We start from the raw sequence: 19793 nt of genomic DNA, 5'->3' as shown, positions 1-19793 counted from the left end.
CCTCTGACTACATGAGAGAAAATCCCTGCATCTAATATCAAGTATGTTGTAAGCTGCTAGGCGAGATCAGTGGTCTGTTAATGCTACTGAATGTAAAATGTCCATCGGGCAGCTCCGGGTGTGGTTTGTTTGGGTCTCCGCGTGCTTTTCGTCTGTATGCTGTAATCAGATTTCTGTGGAATCGAAGCACGCGAGACTTTAAAAACAGACGCCCCGCCCCCAGATGACGTCAGCGCGAATGTTGTTGTTTGGGGCTGTTTAATGAATGACAGACGGATGCCAAAGTACAAGGTGAGTTTGTCAGTGTCTGCTCATGGTGACCAGACCCCAGGACAGCTCAACTTTACAGTGTGATGTTTTGGTCGTTAAATTATTTACTAGCAGGTTATTATTTTTATTATTTACATGCATTTCATATATATTCTCATTTAATCTCTATGTCAGCAAAGAGCAATCTGATTTCATAAAAGGGCTGCACGATTATGAAAAAAAATAATTAATCATTATTAATTACGATTATGAATATACATGATGTTTATACCATTGTTTGATGCAACTGCATGTCGTATTTGTTTATGAAAATAAGCTGAACTGAAAAACTTCTAGTGGTTTGTTTTAAGCCTCACGTCACGTAGTTTCTTCTTTAAATTATAAAAGTAAAAATATGCATGGTATTATAATGTTATACTAAAATTAAAATAGTGGGGAAAAACCTTCAGATAACGTAGAAAGAAAAAAACGCAGAATAACAAGTGGACATAAATATAACTACTACTAGCTACAAATATTACAGCAATAAAATAATCATAATGAATGTGTTATGTAATTATTGTGTAAAAATGATGGTAACAAAAAAATTAGCAAATGAGCTCAATTTAAAATGCAACACATTGAACACCATGGTATAATCAATTATTGGTATATCTGTATTGTTTAATTATCTCATAACAATAAAAATGATTTATTTTTATTTATTTTTTTGTCACTGGTCTGTCTGTTTGTTTCAGGTCATGGACCTCGACTGTCAAAGACAACCTCTTCACATTGTTGAGTCTATGGATGGAACTTTTCCCCAAAAAAAGCACCACAGTAGTGAGAGACTCACGCAGTGGGCATATCTGAATTTCCTCTAAAGCAATTGTGTAGGTTTTAAGGACAGAGTTTACATTAAAAGCCATTTAAAATGCAGATGAAGATATATTATTAACAAAAATGTGTTACAAATGGTATCTTCCCATGTAAAATCTCCTGATTTGTATTTATTCCTGTGGGGGACAAAAACAAACAGACAAAAAAAACATTAGTCTACAGCAGAATTATTATTAGAAAACAGTTTCCCACATGACAGAGCTCCTCTTGTGCTCTGAAGATGCTAATGAGTTTGTAGTGTATGAACATCTCGGTTACGTATGTAACCTTGGTTCCCTGAATAGGGAACGAGATGCTGCGGTGACGTCACCACGTATGGGAACACCTCTGGTGTGACGAATGTCTGAAGCCCTATACCATCCCGCCAATCCTATTGGCCAAATGGCGCATAGCACCACCCTGCGCATGCGCGAGCATGATATACCTGGGTGCAGCGCGCCATTTCGCTCAGATTTCATGACTGAAGATGAAGAGTTATCAAGGTACGGAACGGCCAGAACCGCAGCATCTCGTTCCCTATTCAGGGAACCAAGGTTACATACGTAACCGAGATGTTCCCTATCATAGGTCACTTCGATGCTGCGGTGACGTCACCACGTATGGGAACGATATACCAAAACGCCTGACGTACCTGATAACTGAGATCCGAGGAAGCAACTGCTCAAGCGGAGAGAACCCGGGAGCCAGGGGCCATCCTCACATCCAGACTGTAGGATTTGATAAAAGTGCTCGGTGAGGACCATCCTGCCGCAGCACAGATATCATCCATAGAAGAGCCACTGAGAAAAGCTTGAGAAGAAGCTACAGCTCGAGTGGAATGAGCCTTAACCCCTAAGGGCGAAGCGAGTCCGCGCGCCTCATAGGCCAAAGAAATCGCCTCCACCAGCCAATGGGACATGCGCTGTTTTGTAACTGCATGGCCCTTACTTTTATGTCCAAAGCAGACAAACAGCTGGTCAGAACCACGCCAAGGAGCTGTGCGATCCACATAAGTCTTTAAAGCTCTCACAGGGCAAAGACTTAGATCTCCTGACCCGGCCTCGGCAGGCGAAAAAGCTTCCAGAACCACTTGCTGAAAGCGAAAAGGGTTAGATGCGACCTTAGGAACATAGTTAGGCCTGGGCCGCAGCAGCACCTTCACAGAGCCTGGTGCAAATTCCATGCATGAGGGTGAAACAGAAAGAGCCTGTAAATCCCCAACTCTCTTGAGGGAGGATAAAGCCATGAGAAGAAGTGTCTTCAATGTCAGGATTTTATCCGATACGGTCTCCAAGGGCTCAAACGGATGCCCTGATAAACCTAACAACACAATGGATAAATCCCATGAAGGAACTCGCACAGGGCGGAAAGGCCTCAGCCGTCGCGCACCCTGTATGAAACGAGAAACTAATGGATGACGCCCCACAGAGGCACCGCCTATGCATTCGTGGTAAGCTGAAATGGCTGCCACGTAAACCTTTAAAGTGGCTGGTGTAACGCCATCCGAGAAACGCTCCTGGAGGAACTCCAGCACTGAAGCCACTGGGCAGTAAACTGGATCCACATTATGATTACCACACCAGGCTGTAAACAGTCTCCACTTGAAAGCATATAAGCGTCTCGTAGAAGCTGCTCTAGAACTCAATATAGTCTCAGTAGTTTCAGCAGAAAGACCGGGACATACTAACGCACTCCGCTCAGTGGCCACGCCCACAGTTTCCACAGATCTGGCCTCGGGTGCCAAATCAGCCCCTGTGCTTGTGATAATAAATCCTGTCTGATGGGAATCTCCCACGGAGAGCCCGCTAGCAGACTGATCAGATCCGCAAACCACGGCTGCGTGTGCCATCGCGGAGCCACCAGCAGCAGCTGTTCCACTCTGTCCCGGCGTAATCTGCATAATACCGCTGGGATCAAACGAATCGGAGGAAAAGCATACAGACTGGTCTTGGGCCAGCTGTGAGCTAACGCATCCACGCCCAGGGGCGATGGGGAGCGTAGGGAGAACCATAGCGGGCAATGCGTAGTCATGCTCGATGCGAATAAATCCACTTTCGCTTTGCCGAATATCCGCCATAAAAGATCCACCGTCTGGGGGTGTAATCGCCATTCTCCCTGTTCCAGAGCCTGTCTGGATAGCAGATCCGCTCCGAAATTCAATCGTCCGGGGACATGAATGGCCCGGATCGAGAGAAACTTGTCCCGAGACCACAGAAGAACACGCCTCGCCAGCCTGCACAGGGGGCGAGAGCGCAATCCTCCTTGATGGTTCAGATAAGACACAACCGCTGTGTTGTCTGATCTGAGTAGCACATGACGGCCGATCAGCAGATCCGAGAAATACTGGAGAGCCAGAAAAACTGCCAGTAATTCCAGTCTGTTTATATGCCAGCCGCGCTGAGCCGCTGTCCACACTCCGTGGGCTGGTCGCCCTCGACACACAGCTCCCCAACCAGTCAAAGACGCGTCCGTCGTGACAGTCTCTCGGAAAGCATAAATTCCCAATCGAACTCCTGACAGGAGAAATTCGGTTGACATCCAAATTTTCAGCGACATCACACACCGCCGTGTCACCGAAATCGTGCGATGCGGGAGACAACGGGGTGAAATATTCCGCCTTTTTGTCCACCACTGAAAAGGGCGCATTTGAAGCAATCCCAGACGAATCACGGGGGATGCTGCTGCCATTAGACCCAAGAGCCTGAGGCACAATCTCACCGTCACCGTGCGACCCGCTTTGAAGTGCCGCACGCATGACGCAATCGACTGAGCGCGCGGGAGAGAAAGCTTCGCTGTCATCGCGCGAGAGTCCAGATCTATTCCAAGAAAAGTTATCCGTTGAGAGGGAGTTAAAACACTCTTCTTGAAATTTGTTCGTAAGCCCAGGCTGTTTAAATGATTCAGCACAAGATCTCGGTGAGAGTGTGCTTGAGTCCGCGATTGCGCTATCACCAGCCAATCGTCCAAATAGTTCAACACACGAACGCCCTGGAGCCGCAACGGGGCCAGAGCTGCGTCCATGCACTTTGAGAACGTACGGGGCGCTAAAGCCAAGCCAAAGGGAAGAACGCGGTACTGATACGCTTTGCCCTCTAAAGCGAATCTGAGGAACTTCCTGTGTCTCTTGACGATCTGAATATGGAAATACGCATCCTTCAGATCGATCGTAATAAACCAATCGCTTGGTCGGATCTGAGACAGAATATTTTTCACCGTCAACATCTTGAATTTGCTCGGTCTGAGTGCAAGATTCAGACGGCGTAAATCCAGAATGGGTCGTAACCCGCCGTCTTTTTTCGGTACCACGAAATAACGGCTGTAAAAACCTGTCTCCATCTGAGAGGGGTGTACTTCTTCTATAGCCCCTTTGCTCAGCAGAGCTGACATTTCTTGTCGCAGCACCGCCATTTCCGTAGACTTCACCGTAGTGGGAAGAATTCCGCGGAAAGGAGGCGGGCCTTTCCGAAACTGAATGGTGTATCCGTGACAAACCGTGCGTAACACCCATTGAGGAATGCCGGGCAAGCGTTCCCACGCGGCCCGAAACAATATTAACGGTTTCAAAGCTTCCGCTCCCAGCAACGCCGTCATACGCGTTAAAACGACCGGACACGAAAAACCCGTGGTGTTCGTGCACCGGGGAAGCGTATGCGCCGGAGTCGTTGCGTTCCGTTGAGTATAATCCTGAAGCGTGTCCACGGCAGGAATTAGGCCAACAGATGGAACATCGGGCTCTGCCGCTAGCGAAAAAGCGGCGGCTGTGTGAGCCGTCATAAACGGGCCGTTTGTGTAGGGTCCTTGAGTCGTCCCTCGAACTCCGAAAGCAGGATTGCGCAGAGTGTCTGAGGGAGCGTCTGTCATTACAGCTCGATCCAATGTTGCTCGAGGCGCTGTTAGCGGCGAGACAATCAATGTTTGAGCATGGGGACTGCAATGAGAGTGTGGGATGCGCGAAAGCGGTCCGACAGCGCTCTCTAGCGGAGGGCACAGTCCCTGGCAAGCAGCAGAAAGATCAGGAGCTGCTATTCGGCACCCGAGAACGAGAGGCTTTAGCCGTCGAGGTCAGGTTCAAACGCTTACGTTGACGCTGGTGCGCCGGAGGAAAAACCCTAGGGCCCCAGTCCTTACGAGGAGGCGCCATGGGTGTAGGTTCCTCTCGAGAGGCTGCTCGCTGGCGGTGAGAGGAGGTTGAGCGAGAACGCGCGGGCGCTTGCCGGCGTTCGACCTCCCTGGGTCTGCGGGGAATCAGCTGGCGGAAAGCGGCTGATTGCTGTTTCGCTGCCCTGAACTTCTCCACTACTGACGTGACAGCCTCACCGAACAATCCATCCCTGGAGACAGGGGCATCCATAAGGAAAGATTTATCCTTCTCCTTAATATCGGTGAGATTAAGCCAGAGGTGGCGCTCAACCGAAATCAAACCGGCCATAGTACGGCCCACTGCACGAGCGGTATGTTTGGTAGCGCGTAGCGCCAAATCCGTAGCTCTACGCAGTTCTTTAACTGCCTCCGGTGTGATGCCCTCACCTTCATCCAATTCCTTCAATAACTCCGCCTGGTAGGCCTGAAGGACCGCCATAGAGTGGAGCGACGCAGCCGCCTGACCAGCCGCCATGTAGGATTTACCCACCAAACTAGACGTGACTCGACACGCCTTCGAAGGAAGAAGGGGGCGAGACTTCCAAGCCGCGGCCGAACTAGGCGCAAGGTGTTCGGCGAGAGTCTCTTCCACCGGGGGCATCATAGTATAGCCATGGTTCGCCATATCAGAAACGGTGGCGAAATCCGCGGCCGCGGCGTTAGTAATCCGCGCCGAAAATGGCTGTTTCCAGGACCTCGAAACCTCCTGGTGGAGGTCCGGGAAAAAAGGCAAAGGCCTCCGGGGCTGTGTAGGTGTCCGACTGGTTAAAAAACGGTCGTCCAGCTTGGAAGAAGGTTGGGCCTCGGCCTTGTCAACCTCCCAGTCTAGCCCCAATTTTCCCACCGCACGAGAAACCACATCCAACAGCTCACTGTAGGAGGGGGAAACACGCCTCTCCTGTCCGCTAGGAGGAAGAGGGCTAGTGTCGGTCGCGAAGTCCTCAGACCCCGAGGCCGCGGTGGATAAAACATCGTCGTCATAGCGTCCACAACCGAAGGAGATGGCGGTGCATGCCTCCGGTGTGGGAAGTAAATCCTCATTAGAGAAGACGACGGGCTCAGTATAAGTTTTATTCTGCAGCAGGGTAGGGGAGAGCGAGCGATGTGGAGAATATTCCAGCGCTGCGCTGTCCACAAAATCCATGTCGCACGTGTCACCCCAGGCCCTCGCCTCGTGCGGTGCCTCGGCAGTCGCAGAGGTGACCTGACGGGGGTTAGACTCGAGGGCGACATTAGAGAAAACTTCCACCCTGGAGCGCAGCACTCTGAGCCGCAGGCCATCACAATGGGGACAGGAAGAAAGGCCGCTAAGCGCCGCCTGTGCGTGATGTAAACCAAGACATACTACGCACCTGTCATGAGTGTCCCCCGCCGTGATGTACCTGGTACATGGCTCCTTACATTTTCGAAAGCTCATCGCGTCCGCGAAGAGGAGTTAACACTGCTCGAAGAGATCGCTGGAGAACGCGAGACGATAGGGCACAGATGATTCGCTATTCCTGAAGGAATGAAATCTGAGCGAAATGGCGCGCTGCACCCAGGTATATCATGCTCGCGCATGCGCAGGGTGGTGCTATGCGCCATTTGGCCAATAGGATTGGCGGGATGGTATAGGGCTTCAGACATTCGTCACACCAGAGGTGTTCCCATACGTGGTGACGTCACCGCAGCATCGAAGTGACCTATGATAGGGAACTGGAAGGGCTGCTACATCCTATGACTCGGCTGTATGGATGTATAAATAATCAGAGGTATTATTTTTGGATCCAGGCAGGAGACAGTGGTCTTGTGGTGGTCCACGAGCGCAGGGCTGTGGGTCTGCATTGCTCCAGTGTGCAGTTACATGCAAGACAGGTGGCTGTGGTCAAACACGGACCCAGACTGAAGGAATGTGATCTCTACTTTTTTAATTTGATCTCTACTTTTGTAATTTGTGATGTAAACGGAAACTTTGAAACAAATTTAAATATTACAAAATAGCAACACAATTGCCAACCGATTGGTTATAAATGCTAAAGTTTGTCAATGCTCAGCAAGGAATTGATGGTTAGTATTATTTTTCAAGTTTCAATTCAAGTTTATTTGTATAGTGCGTTTTATGATACAAACTGTTGCAAAGCAACTTTACAGTAAATTAAATTCAGATAATTTTTTCAGTAATTGTTTTTAATTGGTTGCCATCTTTGACCATTTTCACAAACATTTCAGGCACCCCGATCAGTGCTCTTTCAGATGCTTCATAGCTCCTCCTACCGTATAACAGTGAAAACTCGGAAAACTCTCAATGGTGGGGACGCATATAGTAAATAACAGCACATTCTATCAGTGGTGGGGAAAGAGTTAATCATATTTCGAAATCTGATAACATCATTATGAGTACTTTATCTAACAGCATGTAATGTCATAAAGTGAGACAGCCCAACTATTCCATTGCTAATGCTGTTGATGTTTTCCTGCCAAAATGATATCATTTCCTGTAGGATGATGTAAGGGTGCAAAGTTAAATTGAGGTGCAGTTCAAATGTTTTCTTATTTTGTGTGTGTGCTGTCTCTTTATGTATTATCTTCTGTTTTAAACTACATCTAGTTGCAGCTGTCAGAAGAACAGTTGACAACAACTGAGCACATCTCCAGCGTGAGCGGGTGAAATGTTTTATATGCACCGAATGTATTTGTGAAGAACTGAATATCAGACAGTTCGGTTGTTCATGTAAATGAATTCATTCTGCTACCCACTTCCTCCGTTTGTTTCCCTCCAATCTGCAGGAGCACAGAGATAAAAGAAGAGGACAACACAATGATGTTTGTGACCAAACGGCCATGCGATGACAGCTGTGCTAGAATAAAACAGCTCTACACCACAGACCTGGACAGCAACAGTCAAACATGACAACTCCTACCTCAGGTTCAACAAACTCAACAGCATCCAGAAGCTCATTAAAGTAAATCATTTTATATGATGAACTTGGAAAAATACCACATCACTGTTGTATTGATGTATTTTAATTTTTTCTTTTGCTTTACATTTATGATAAAAAAAAATAAAACTATATTACATATAAATATACGTTTTTTATTTCCCAGTGGGAGCAGAAATCATCTGCTATGACATATATCAGAACCAGCTGCGCGGCCCACAGCAAGTGTTTGTCTCAATTGAAAACAAATATAAAAATCGAAAAATCCCACCATTATCAAAGTTTCTCACCAACTGGACAAGGAAAAAGCAGCTTTTTTTTTCTTTAGTGAAGTGTTTAATTAGTGTTGTAGTTCAGATTTGTGTGTATTTATTATACTTTTACAATACATTTTAGGTTCAAATGTATAAGTGAAAGAATAAAATGTAAGGTCCAGTGTCTGCTCACCATGTTTTCTCCATTTTTCATTCAGTTGCTCATTTTTATATGATAATTGGATTTAAAGGATCCATGGTATGACACAGGAAATTTCTAAAGTATATTAAAATATTGAGTACTCAACTATATGCTAAACATTCAAACAATAAGTCTGACTTTCTTAAAAGATGCATGAATAATTAGATGGAATATGGCAGAACTGTCCATCATGTGTTCACACAATATATTACTATGTTCTTACAGTGACATATACAGTGCAATATATATACAGTACCCAATGTCCTTTTTCCTTAAAAAAAATAAAAAATAAATAAAGGAGTCAATGTTGCTAATGCTTCAGTTGGTCTTTATTGAAACGGTACTGTTAGCATTTCAGATGGAAACTGAACCTGTATGTGTAGAAGGAAGAATTCAAAATTTGAACATATTTTGGCATCTTCAATGTAACTGCTGACAATTATATTTAATAAATTTGGCTTCATGCAAATAATTTGATAATAGTCGCTTTAGAGTACAAATGAATTTGTTTCACACTGTGAGTGATGGGTCTTAACCACCAAAGCATATTTCATCCCGTAAACCTAAAGGCGATCGTAATAAAACAATCACTCAACTGCAGAGGAAAAAAGAATGAAATTTAATGAATGTTCTTCAACAGCATAACTCAAATATAGTGAGTTAAAGAGGTTCATTGCTTAATCAAGCTAAATATGCTCAATGAGAACATATTAAAAACAATAAAAAGAAATTAAGCTCCCCCTTCCAAAAATCTCTCTCAAAAAAAAAAAAAAAAAGAGAGCAAAATGGTAAATTAACAACTCAAGAACAAAAGGCACCTGTTTGTGTCCTCAATTCAGCTTGTTTTTCAGCTATGCAACAATCTACTTCTGTCAAAATCAAAGACAGATGAATCATGGGTTATAGCACGAAATACATACTACAGTAAAAGGTATACTATAGTATTGAAATGAATATTATACTACAGCTGCACTACAGTATAAGTACTACTTTAGTATGATGTACTAAAGTTAAGAAATACTATAGCACTAGGGTTACTATAATATAGAGCATACAATAGTAATACCACAGCACTATAGCTATACCTCACTGAGCTACAGGAAATCTACCAGTTGGAATATACACCGGCTCACTTAGTGCCAAAGTTGATCTTTTCAAGATTCTTCTAAAACGGCAACCACCTTAAGAGTAAAATCAGCGTTTGTCTTCTTTTAAACATAGGTAAACATCAAATAAAAAATATATATAACAAAAAAAGCAATGCTTTCTGATCAGAGGAATGGCCTGGCAGCAACTCAAAATGTACATAAAGAAGACCCACAGATGCTCTTTCTGGTTCACCTCAGATAAACAATAATTAAAATACTGATAAATGAATTCATCCTTCGACATATTTCTTATAAAACACAAACAGAATAAAGGAGGACAGGGAGGAAATCATCAGGGTTGTAGTGTTCGGGCGAATGAAATAAAAGCGGATGCTGATGCCAGAGAAAAGCCATGAAAAGTCAACAAAGGAAGAATGCAAGAACGAAGATTAGTGCAGTTACAAGTCATCAAGAGAAAATCAATAATTAATCTTTTGGGAATTTTCCCTCTTTTCCAGCAATATCCAAATAACACAAACTCTTCTAGCATAGCGAAACTGCCGTGTTGTGGTGCTGTTGGTGTCATAGAGAACGTTGCGTCCAGTCTCGCGAAAAACATCCAGAAATGGAAAATGAAAGTTTACCTGTGCTTCCTCATCTGCACGGTTTCTTGATGTTCTTAGACGGTTCTTCCCATAGCTCAAACTAGCTGATTCCTACTTTTAAAACATCCTATCATGGCACAAGAGATTGCAATAAAACATGAAAGAAGGAAAAAGGAAAGCAAATAAGAACAGAGAACATCAACGATCAGGAACCTTCTTTTGTAAGCCTCAGAACTAAGAAAAGACAAGTTGTTCAAGATTTTAAATAGAATTATTATTGTTAATATATTTTTTTGTGTTTTTTTCTCTTTTTTTCTAATACTGCAACAGCTAGAGTTTAGGAGGCTGGCTTCTTTAGGTCTCGTATTTGTTTGACGAGGTACGTCTTCTCGTCGTTAAACTGCTCGTCGTCGGTGCGGTCCTTCTGAAAGTTGCTAAGGAAGTCGATGAGTTTCGTTTGGTTCTTCAATAGAATGTCTACGATGGGCTGAGTTTTATTTGGATTGGCCACAAACACCTGAAGAAATGCACAGAAACAAAAAACTAATTATGATTAAGAAAAAAAAAAGATTAAAGTTCAAAATAAGTTTCAATAAATTTGTTAAATTCATAAAAATGTAGGTGCTGGTCATATAATTAGAATATCATCAAAAAGATGATTATTTTCACTAATTCCATTCAAAAAGTGAATCTTGTATATTATATTCGTTCATTACACACGGACTGATATATTATTTCAAATGTTTATTTCTTTAAATTTTGATGATTATAACTGACAACTAAGGAAAATCCCAAATTCAGTATCTCAGAAAATTAGAATATTACTTAAGACCCATACAAAGAAAGGATTTTTAGAAATCTTGGCCAACTGAAAAGTATGAACATGAAAAGTATGAGCATGTACAGCACTCAATACTTAGTTGGGCTCCTTTTGCCTGAATTACTGCAGCAATGCGGCGTGGCATGGAGTCGATCAGTCTGTGGCACTGCTCAGGTGTTATGAGAGCCCAGGTTGCTCTGATAGTGGCCTTCAGCTCTTCTGGATTCTAGGGTCTGGCATATCGCATCTTCCTCTTCACAATACCCCATAGATTTTCTATGGGGTTAAGGTCAGGTGAGTTTGGAATGCGACAGCTGAAACCCATGTCTTGCATACATCTGTGTGTATTGGCTCTTGAAGCACTGACTCCAGGTGCAGTCCACTCTTTGTGAATCTCCCCCACATTTTTGAATGGGTTTTGTTTCACAATCCTCTCCAGGGTGTGGTTATCCCTAATTCTTGTACACTTTTTTCCCACATCTTTTCCTTCCCTTCGCCTCTCTATTAATGTGCTTGGACACAGAGCTCTGTGAACAGCCAGCCTCTTTTGGAATGGCCTTTTGTATCTTGCCCTCCTTGTGCAAGGTGTCAATGGTCGTCTTTTGGACAACTGACAAATCAGCAGTCTTCCCCATGATTGTGTAGCCTACAGAACTAGACTGAGAGACCATTTAAAGGTTTTGAGTTAATTAGCTGATTAGAGTGTGGCACCAGGTGTCTTCAATATTGAACCTTTTCACAATATTCTAATTTTCTGAGATACTCAATTTGGGATTTTCCTTAGTTGTCAGTTATAATCATCAAAATTAAAAGAAATAAACATTTGAAATATATCAGTCTGTTTGTAATGAATGAATATAATATACAAGTTTCACTATTTAAATGGAATTAGTGAAATAAATCAACTTTTTGATGATATTCTAATTATATGACCAGCACCTGTACATTCTTCTCTTATATTCAATTTGTTCCTCACACCGATCTACCATGGCCTTTAGAAGTTTTGGACATAATGCATGTCTCATATAAACCATTATTTTGATAATTTTATGGTGTTTTCCCCTCATTTTGGAGTTGACAGTGAGACATTTGTCATGCATTTTTTTTTTTTTTTATTGTTTTACATTCATCATTGATGGAAAAAACACTTTTCAGCTCTGTTGTGTTTGGTAAATGCAGATCATGATCTCCTATACTAATTAAACAGATTTACACACAAACATAAAAAGATTAAGTGATGGAAGAGCGTGGTGCAACCGACATTGTAGAAAAAAAGCCAGCATGTTTGTGTACCTTGAAGACATGGAAAGCCTCAAACTGAATGTTGGGGCTCTTGTCTCTCAGGAGGTTCATCATGAGCTTCAGGTTCTCTGGTTTACTGATGTACCGAGTCATGACTGTGAAGTTGTGTCTGTCCAGGAGCAGTTCACCCAGCAGCTGTCACATAACAAACAAACACATGATGTTAAATGACAAGACAGGCTAGAGAAGACAAAAATCTATGTCACAACACACACCTTCAACGACTGTCTCTTGGTCACGTAGTTCTCAGAGTGAAGCAGTTTCTCATAGTTATCAAAAACCTGGAAGATCAAGGACAGCAATTTAAAAACATTAGTTTTCCTATATTCTATGATCAAAATTAACAACCCCAAAAATGCATATATTACCGCGTCATAGTTCTGTTCTAAAAATTCCGCCACCAGAACCTTGTGTCTTGTGAGCAGGTCCTAAAAAAAAAAAATAAAAAATAAAAATAAAGTTCAATGAGTACCATTTAACAAATCATTTATGTAACAATTAATGTAATGATGTTAAAAAAATATATACAGCACTTGCCTTGAAGGTGGCAAACGCGTCAGAGGCAATGTCAAACGTGGACATCTCCACATAGCCGAAAAAATCTTTAAAGTGTTCAGAGTGGAGGACAATTTTGGCGAGAGGTTCATGCCGGATGCACTCACGCAGCATAATCCCACAATTCAATGCTACCTGAGGAGTCTCATACCTGCCACAGCACCAAAACAGAAATTTCAAGTTCACATTATTGCTTAACAGAAACCTAACAGATCTATTCCACGTTTGGCCTTCTGATCTTGATTTTAGATCTCAACTTGCTAAAATGAACAGATGCTTTCTGATGGACTGATGGAATGGAAACAGCGCCGTAGACATTTCAAAGTAACATGCTTGCGTGCTGCATTTCAGAAATACCTATCATCTCTCACCCTTTGAGTAAGATGAAAAGAACTTCCTGATGAGAGCAGAAATATTCCACCGTTGGGCTGCGGGTCCCGATCTGCCTGCGCAGGATGTTGTTGAAGATCTGACAAACGTCCTTTTTACCCTGTGAACACACCATAGACAATGCAATTATACTAATTACAATTCTAAATAAAAAGATAAAGGGAACTAGCAGTATCCTCACCTCAAAATCGATGACCTGCAGGTTTTCCACCAGTGTGATGAGCAGGCCGCTGTTGTAGAGCTCTTGGGCCAGTTGGGCCACCGTTTCTGTGTGTGGCTCCTTGTCATTTGTGCCGTACAGGATCTCCTTCATCGCGACTAAACATTTCGACACCTCCTCTGAAGCCTGACAAACACACAGAAATCACTTTAATCGCTATAAAACCTGGTGATAACTCGATACATTTTAACAGGGGTGTTTAGAGCATATGGCATCAATGCTGCATATTGCTCTGAACAGCTAAAAGGATTCTGGGTAATTTCACACGTAAGCTCATTCTACAAATAAGATCATTAGCTATTTATCAGCTGCTGAAGCAGCTCGGTTTGAAAGTGTGGAGGTATTGTGAAGCATATGGATTTCCCTCAAGCTGGAAGAGTCCCAGGAACTTCTAACGCTTGACTTTAACACTGGGCTGCTGAAAAGAGCCTTAGCGGGCAGATGGAAATGAGCATGAGGTAGGGCGCTGAAGTGATATTCCCACCTCTCCGACATCTTTGTACTCTCAGCACAGACATGAGCACTTCCAGAAACCCCAACTCTTGCTCATTTGGGTCTAGTAAGGATGTACTGAAAATGGGGTTCATATTCAGTGAATTGAGCCACTTATTGACAATGAGATTTAAAGTGAGCTAAAACTAAAAAAAGTTACTTTAACTACCCCTTCTTCCACCAGGGTTATAGTTAACTAAAAGCACAAATTATTTACTTGAAATAAAACAAACATTAACTAAATATAAAATACAAAACTGAAAAATAAATACAATTATATATTATTATTATAATTATATAATTATATATATCACACACACATACACACAGAATAAATTACAATTATTATCTCAATATGTGCCAATACAACATTTCACAATTTCGTGTAGTTTAAAACATCTAAACCCATGTAAAATTAATCAATTGAAACTGCAGATACATTCACTACAGGACAGACAAAAACACAAAATTACAACAAAATTAAATCAATGTGAAAACAGAAAATGTCTAAATACAATCTAACTCATGTTATGAAACTATATTAGCAATAGTGTATCAATGACACTGAAATAACTGACATGGACAAAAAAAAAATCAGTCAGAGTGATAATTTATCCGAAAGTCATCTAAAGAGGAGTTCTGATTAAATAAAATGTAGATCAATTTCAGACTGCATGTCTCCGTTAGTCTGGTGTGCACTGCTCACAGAACTGCCCAGGGTCACTCTCAGACATATCTCTACCCTTAGCAGCAGATTATATATAAAAAAAAGTTGACTGGATTTAAGAGAACACTTAAAAATTGTGGTGAAGCGCAATTACCATCTTATAAAAATGCATATCTACATTTTAAGCACAGTTTCTTGTAGGATAAGTTGAATCATGTCAATCATCTGACCTGCTGCACTGGTTTAAAACACTTATTTGCATTTGGCCTGGCCTACGTCTCTGAAAAAGCAAATGGAAAATGCAAAAACACACTGGAAATATCAGCAGTGGAAAGAAGGGCAATTCAGAGAACAATGCCGTTGTTGTGGTAAAAAAAGAGCTATAATGTGTCTCAGGGTAAAGCTGTAGAGAGACTTAGGAAACTTGAGCATCATCACTCAATAGTCGAATTCATTATGCAATCATCTCAGGGTTTTTTGTAACAACTGGGATTAATACCAGAATGAAATGGAATAAAATCCTGGGATGAGAGTGGACAAATAAGGGAGAAAAAATCTGACCGGCGGACCAAGGTAAACAGAGGGACATTTGCACAATGTATTTCAGTGTAAAAACACCTGTAATCCATCTTAAGCAAGGGCTAAATGCACTGGAACGGCCCTGTGCTAAACTCTTGTCAATTTTTTCTGTGTAAACACGCCTCATTAGTGGCAAATTAAGCTTATTAGCGTAAGAGTGATGCTGTACAGTCCTCTAAAGTACGCCAGATTGCAGCAATCTGCTGCATCCTTTAAAAAGCTATATCTGAACCTGCCTGCAAGATGGGCATAACTCCTCACCAATAGTGCTCAGCACACTTTTTTTCTGCTGAGTTTGCACTGTTACCTAAAATAATTATCTGGAGGTGTAATTCAATCATAATACCCACAGGGACTGCTCTCAAACTCGTACCTTCTCTGTCTTCTTGTCCTGCTTGACCAGGATTGAGAGGTTGTCCTTCAGGGTCTTCACAATTTCTGTGGGGTTCTTGTGAGATTTACCAAACAGTGGCATGGTTGCAGCTGTAGACTTCTCACTTTAGAATCTGCAGTAAATAAAATGTAAATTAAAATGAAACAAGAAAAGAGAAGGACACAGGTCTCTGGTTTTGACTTCCCTCTTCAATTCTGACAGCAAAGTTTTGAGACAAAAGACAAAATCTTCTACAGTTTAAATAAATATTTAACTGGGAAATATTAATTGAATCAAACACAGCACAAATACACAAGTTACTTAATATAAGTTTCTAGTGATCTTAAAAACCTTTTGAAATAAAGTGTTTAAATACTTGAAATTAGACAAATACAAACAGTGCCTACTGCCTACTTATGAATTTATTTTATTACCTGAATATCTTTCTAAAAATGTGTTCTAGTCACAAAGAACAAGTAATTTAAAGCAATAGCAGAAATGTACCATTAAAACTAGTTGTTATTTTAGTATTACTTATATAGGCCTATTATTATAATAATATATTGAACATTTTTTCAGCTTTGATTTTAAATTTAGAAGTTTTAGTAATTTTATTGTACCTTTATTTTATTCAGTTCTTTTTTCTCTAAATATTTCTATTCTATTCTGTTCCATTATATAGCTTTATTTCAGTTTTAGTTGTAGTAATTATAGAAATGTAACTTGTTTTTGCTTGTTTTTACTTCCGTTAACTGTGAAGTCATCATTTATATTTATATTTTAGTTCACGCTTTATTTCAAATAATGAAAACAATCTGTAATAGTTTCAAGTTTACTTAATAAAAACACTGATTAAAACTAATTACATATCATCAATAATGATCTGAAATTCCACCTCAGGCTCCAAGTGGCTTAAATTATGCAGTTTCAAGATTTTTAGTTTTTACTTCCACTTGAAACAACTCATTCATTTGTTCCAGCCTTGTGTGTGTGTGTGTGTGTGTGTGTGAGAGAGAGAGAGAGAGAGAGAGAGCTAGAGTACACTGTTCGTGTTGGAAATGTCCTGTTCCTCCACCTATCAGCAGCTGCTCTTTGATCAGACTACATAAAGCATAGCCTATCTAGTTTGATAGCACCTTCTGTAAAGAGTGCTTTTGAGAAACTATTCTAAAAAATTTTGAATTGACTGATCATACTAGACTTGGTCCACTCTGCAATCTAGATGTGTTTTAATTCACTATGCAAACACTGCCAGCAATAAAATCAAGACCTGACCCCCCCTCAGTCATGACAAAGTCATAACTGCATCAAATGCCACCCTCACCTCACCCGCGTTTACCATCATAATATCATCTTAACCATCAAAAGGCCCGCTTCTGAGGAATGTCACATGACCACATTTATTTAGCAGTGAGTGAACAGGTCTTCTATTTGCTGTGTGACAGTGTTAGGAATTTCAAATAGTTCTCGAGACAAAGAAAATAAGTAGCTACACCTGTGTTTACTATCTGTAAATATCACCTTCAACATGGAAGAATTCCCTTTGTGGCACGTAGACCACATAATTCATTCAACAGAGAGACAGCTGTAAGAAACCAGTGAGAATTACTCCAAACAATACACAATCATTCATCTATTTGTCAAGACAATTACTATACAACACAAAGGCAGTGATATTACTGGTAATTAAAACAGTACACAGAAAACGGCCACAATTATGAAAGAGTATAATAAATGTGGCAGGAGGACTAACAACAGGGATGCAAATTTTGATAAAAGTAAGCTGTCAGCCTATTTGAATTTGATTGACGGAAATAGGGTTGTGCTTTTTGATAAATATATTTGATGACAGAGTTGAATGATTGAAAACTAATTCTAAGGTCAATGCTTAATATACACTACTACTGTACTAATATTATATATGTCCTGGGGTATTTCCTCCCAGATCTGGACCAGGGCATCACTGAGCTCCTGGACAGTCAGAGGTGCAACCTGGCGGCATCGGATGGACCGAAACAATGTCCAAGAGGTGTTCTATTGGATTTAGGTCAGGCGAGCGTGGGGGCCATTCAGTGCTATCAATTCCTTCCTCCTCCAGTAACTGCCTGCATGCTCTCACCACATGAGGCTGGGGACTGTTGTGCCCAAGGAGGAACCCAGGACCCAGTGTAAGGTCTGACAATGGGTCCAAGGATTTCATCCCAATATCTAATGGCATTCAGCATGCCATTGTCTAGTCTGCAGAGATCTGTGCGTCCCTTCATGGATATATATATATATTATTTTTTTTTTGTAATGTGTATATTATATATATATATATATATATATATATATATATATATATATATATATATAATATAGTGTGTGTGTGTGACCCTGGACCACAAAATCATCAATTTTTTTTTTTACAATTTTGACCCATGCATTGTATTTTTGACTATTGCTACAAATATACCCATGCTACTTAAAATAAAAATAAAAATTAAATGTATGCATTTAGCAGACGCTTTTATCCAAAGCAACTTACAGTGCATTCAGGCTATCAATTTTCACCTATCATGGGTTCCCGGGGAATCGAACCCCCAACCTTGCGCTTAATAGCGCAATGCTCTTAACAATTACAATTAATTTCATATCTCTTAATAAACATGTAATCAGTAAATTATGTAATACACTATAATGTCAGATTTGTGTGACAGAGGTTCCATCAGGCCTTATAGGGAACCATCTAACAGAGTTGGTGTTGTGTAGAATCGTGCTGAAATGCATGTTGAATAGAGTGAACAGGCCCTCCGGTGCATGATCCGCATGTCGTGTGTTTGTGTTGAACTGAGAGAAGGGGCCTTGCAGTGGTGTGATCGGTTTCAGGCCTGTTCACTTAATTCAACACAAAACAGCAGCAGCAGCAGAACTGCAGAATTACAGCGTGACAGCGCGCGAGCCGCTCTCAATGTAGCACGCGAACAGAACGACGCAGAACGGAACAATGGAACAGTTCAGACGCTCGCGACTCAAACACTCAGCCTATCCGCCCAGTTACCAAACACTAGCCCGACATGCGGAAAACTGGGCGTACGTTCAGCTTATTCTCGTGGCGTGCGACACCAAAATAAAAGACACGCAGCTCAATGTTGAGCTTTGAGATCCACCAAACGTTTCAGTAAAGTGTGAAATGCTTTATACTTACAGTGCTGCGATGTAATTGTCTTCCGCGGCTACTGTGGCTCTGTGTGTGTTAGCGAGCAGCGGACTCTTTGTGTGTGTGTGTGTGCTCTCGCGCTGGGCTGAACGTCAGCGGAATGTGTACATAAGCGAATTAAACACTGACTGACTCAAACGCGTATATCTGAAAAAGACATGATGAATTTGTATCACAAACTCGCTGTCGGGTGTCTCTCCGCGGTTGAAGGTTGATGATCTGGGATCGGTCCCGTGTCCGTCGGTGGCGGGTCGGTCTGTGCTGCGCGAGCTGATCTCAGGTCAGATGCAGACTGGCGCTTCCTCCCTCACTGAGGCGAGGCGTCGTGTTACCCGGATGTGGTTGTGTTCAGACTGTATTATGAAGAGATGCGGGCTAAAATAAGTGCATGACTCATGATTTTGAATCACGACGTTTAAAGTGTCGCGTCACATACCTGCCTGAACGACTGAGCGCCGCTGTCACAGCCGAAGTGCGCAGTGTGTCGCGGAGGCGCTGAGACTGAGTCACAGATCAGTGGCTGTTCTGTTGCACGACATCTGCTTAAACTGGGGAAAATATATACTACTTTGTTTTTTTTTTAAATACACAGTATATATTTCTTGGAGTACAGTATAAATATAGCCTATGCTCAAATTTTCAGTTCGTCTTGTATAATTTCTGTCATTTAAAAAAAAAATCATATTTCCTTATTGCAGTGTTTGTTGACAAAACAGTGTTTGATATTACTTTTTTTCCGATTGTTTGACTAAATTTAGCTATAAGGTTGTACTGTAGGCTATCTCTGTTGTGTCACAACTACCATTAGGATATATTTTTTCAAATCAAGTTTGAATTAAATTCTGCCATAAAAGTTTCCCC

The 19793-nt window shown here is 41.7% G+C and overlaps 1 protein-coding gene and 1 long non-coding RNA gene across 3 annotated transcripts; one reads left to right on the top strand and one right to left on the bottom strand.

Moving 5' to 3' along the window:
* Positions 1-305: 305 nt before the first annotated feature.
* Positions 306-9418, top strand: LOC113074083 (uncharacterized). The gene is made up of 5 exons (XR_003280596.1): positions 306-384; positions 1008-1142; positions 7039-7314; positions 7477-8210; positions 8353-9418. It is a non-coding gene; the product is annotated as an uncharacterized LOC113074083 (long non-coding RNA).
* Positions 9419-9420: 2 nt separating this feature from the next.
* On the bottom strand, positions 9421-19433 carry LOC113074082 (calcium-binding protein 39-like). Of its 2 annotated transcripts, XM_026246799.1 has the most exons (10): positions 19369-19433; positions 18921-19285; positions 15734-15866; positions 13584-13748; positions 13384-13502; positions 12995-13163; positions 12826-12885; positions 12673-12738; positions 12449-12592; positions 9421-10852 (listed from the first exon to the last, which is right to left on the bottom strand). In XM_026246799.1, exons 3-10 carry the CDS (start codon positions 15833-15835, stop codon positions 10673-10675), a joined length of 1005 nt encoding a protein of 334 aa, XP_026102584.1. In that variant the 5' UTR covers positions 15836-15866; positions 18921-19285; positions 19369-19433; the 3' UTR covers positions 9421-10672. The 2 variants fall into 2 exon arrangements, with proteins under 2 accessions (XP_026102584.1, XP_026102585.1); XM_026246800.1 differs by lacking the exon at positions 19369-19433 and having other exon boundaries at positions 18921-19298.
* Between the last annotated feature and the right edge of the window lie 360 nt (positions 19434-19793).

Source organism: Carassius auratus, unplaced genomic scaffold (assembly GCF_003368295.1).
Source record: "Carassius auratus strain Wakin unplaced genomic scaffold, ASM336829v1 scaf_tig00013616, whole genome shotgun sequence".
Taxonomy (NCBI): Eukaryota; Metazoa; Chordata; class Actinopteri; order Cypriniformes; family Cyprinidae; genus Carassius; species Carassius auratus.
This window is presented reverse-complemented; position numbering and strand designations above follow the sequence as displayed.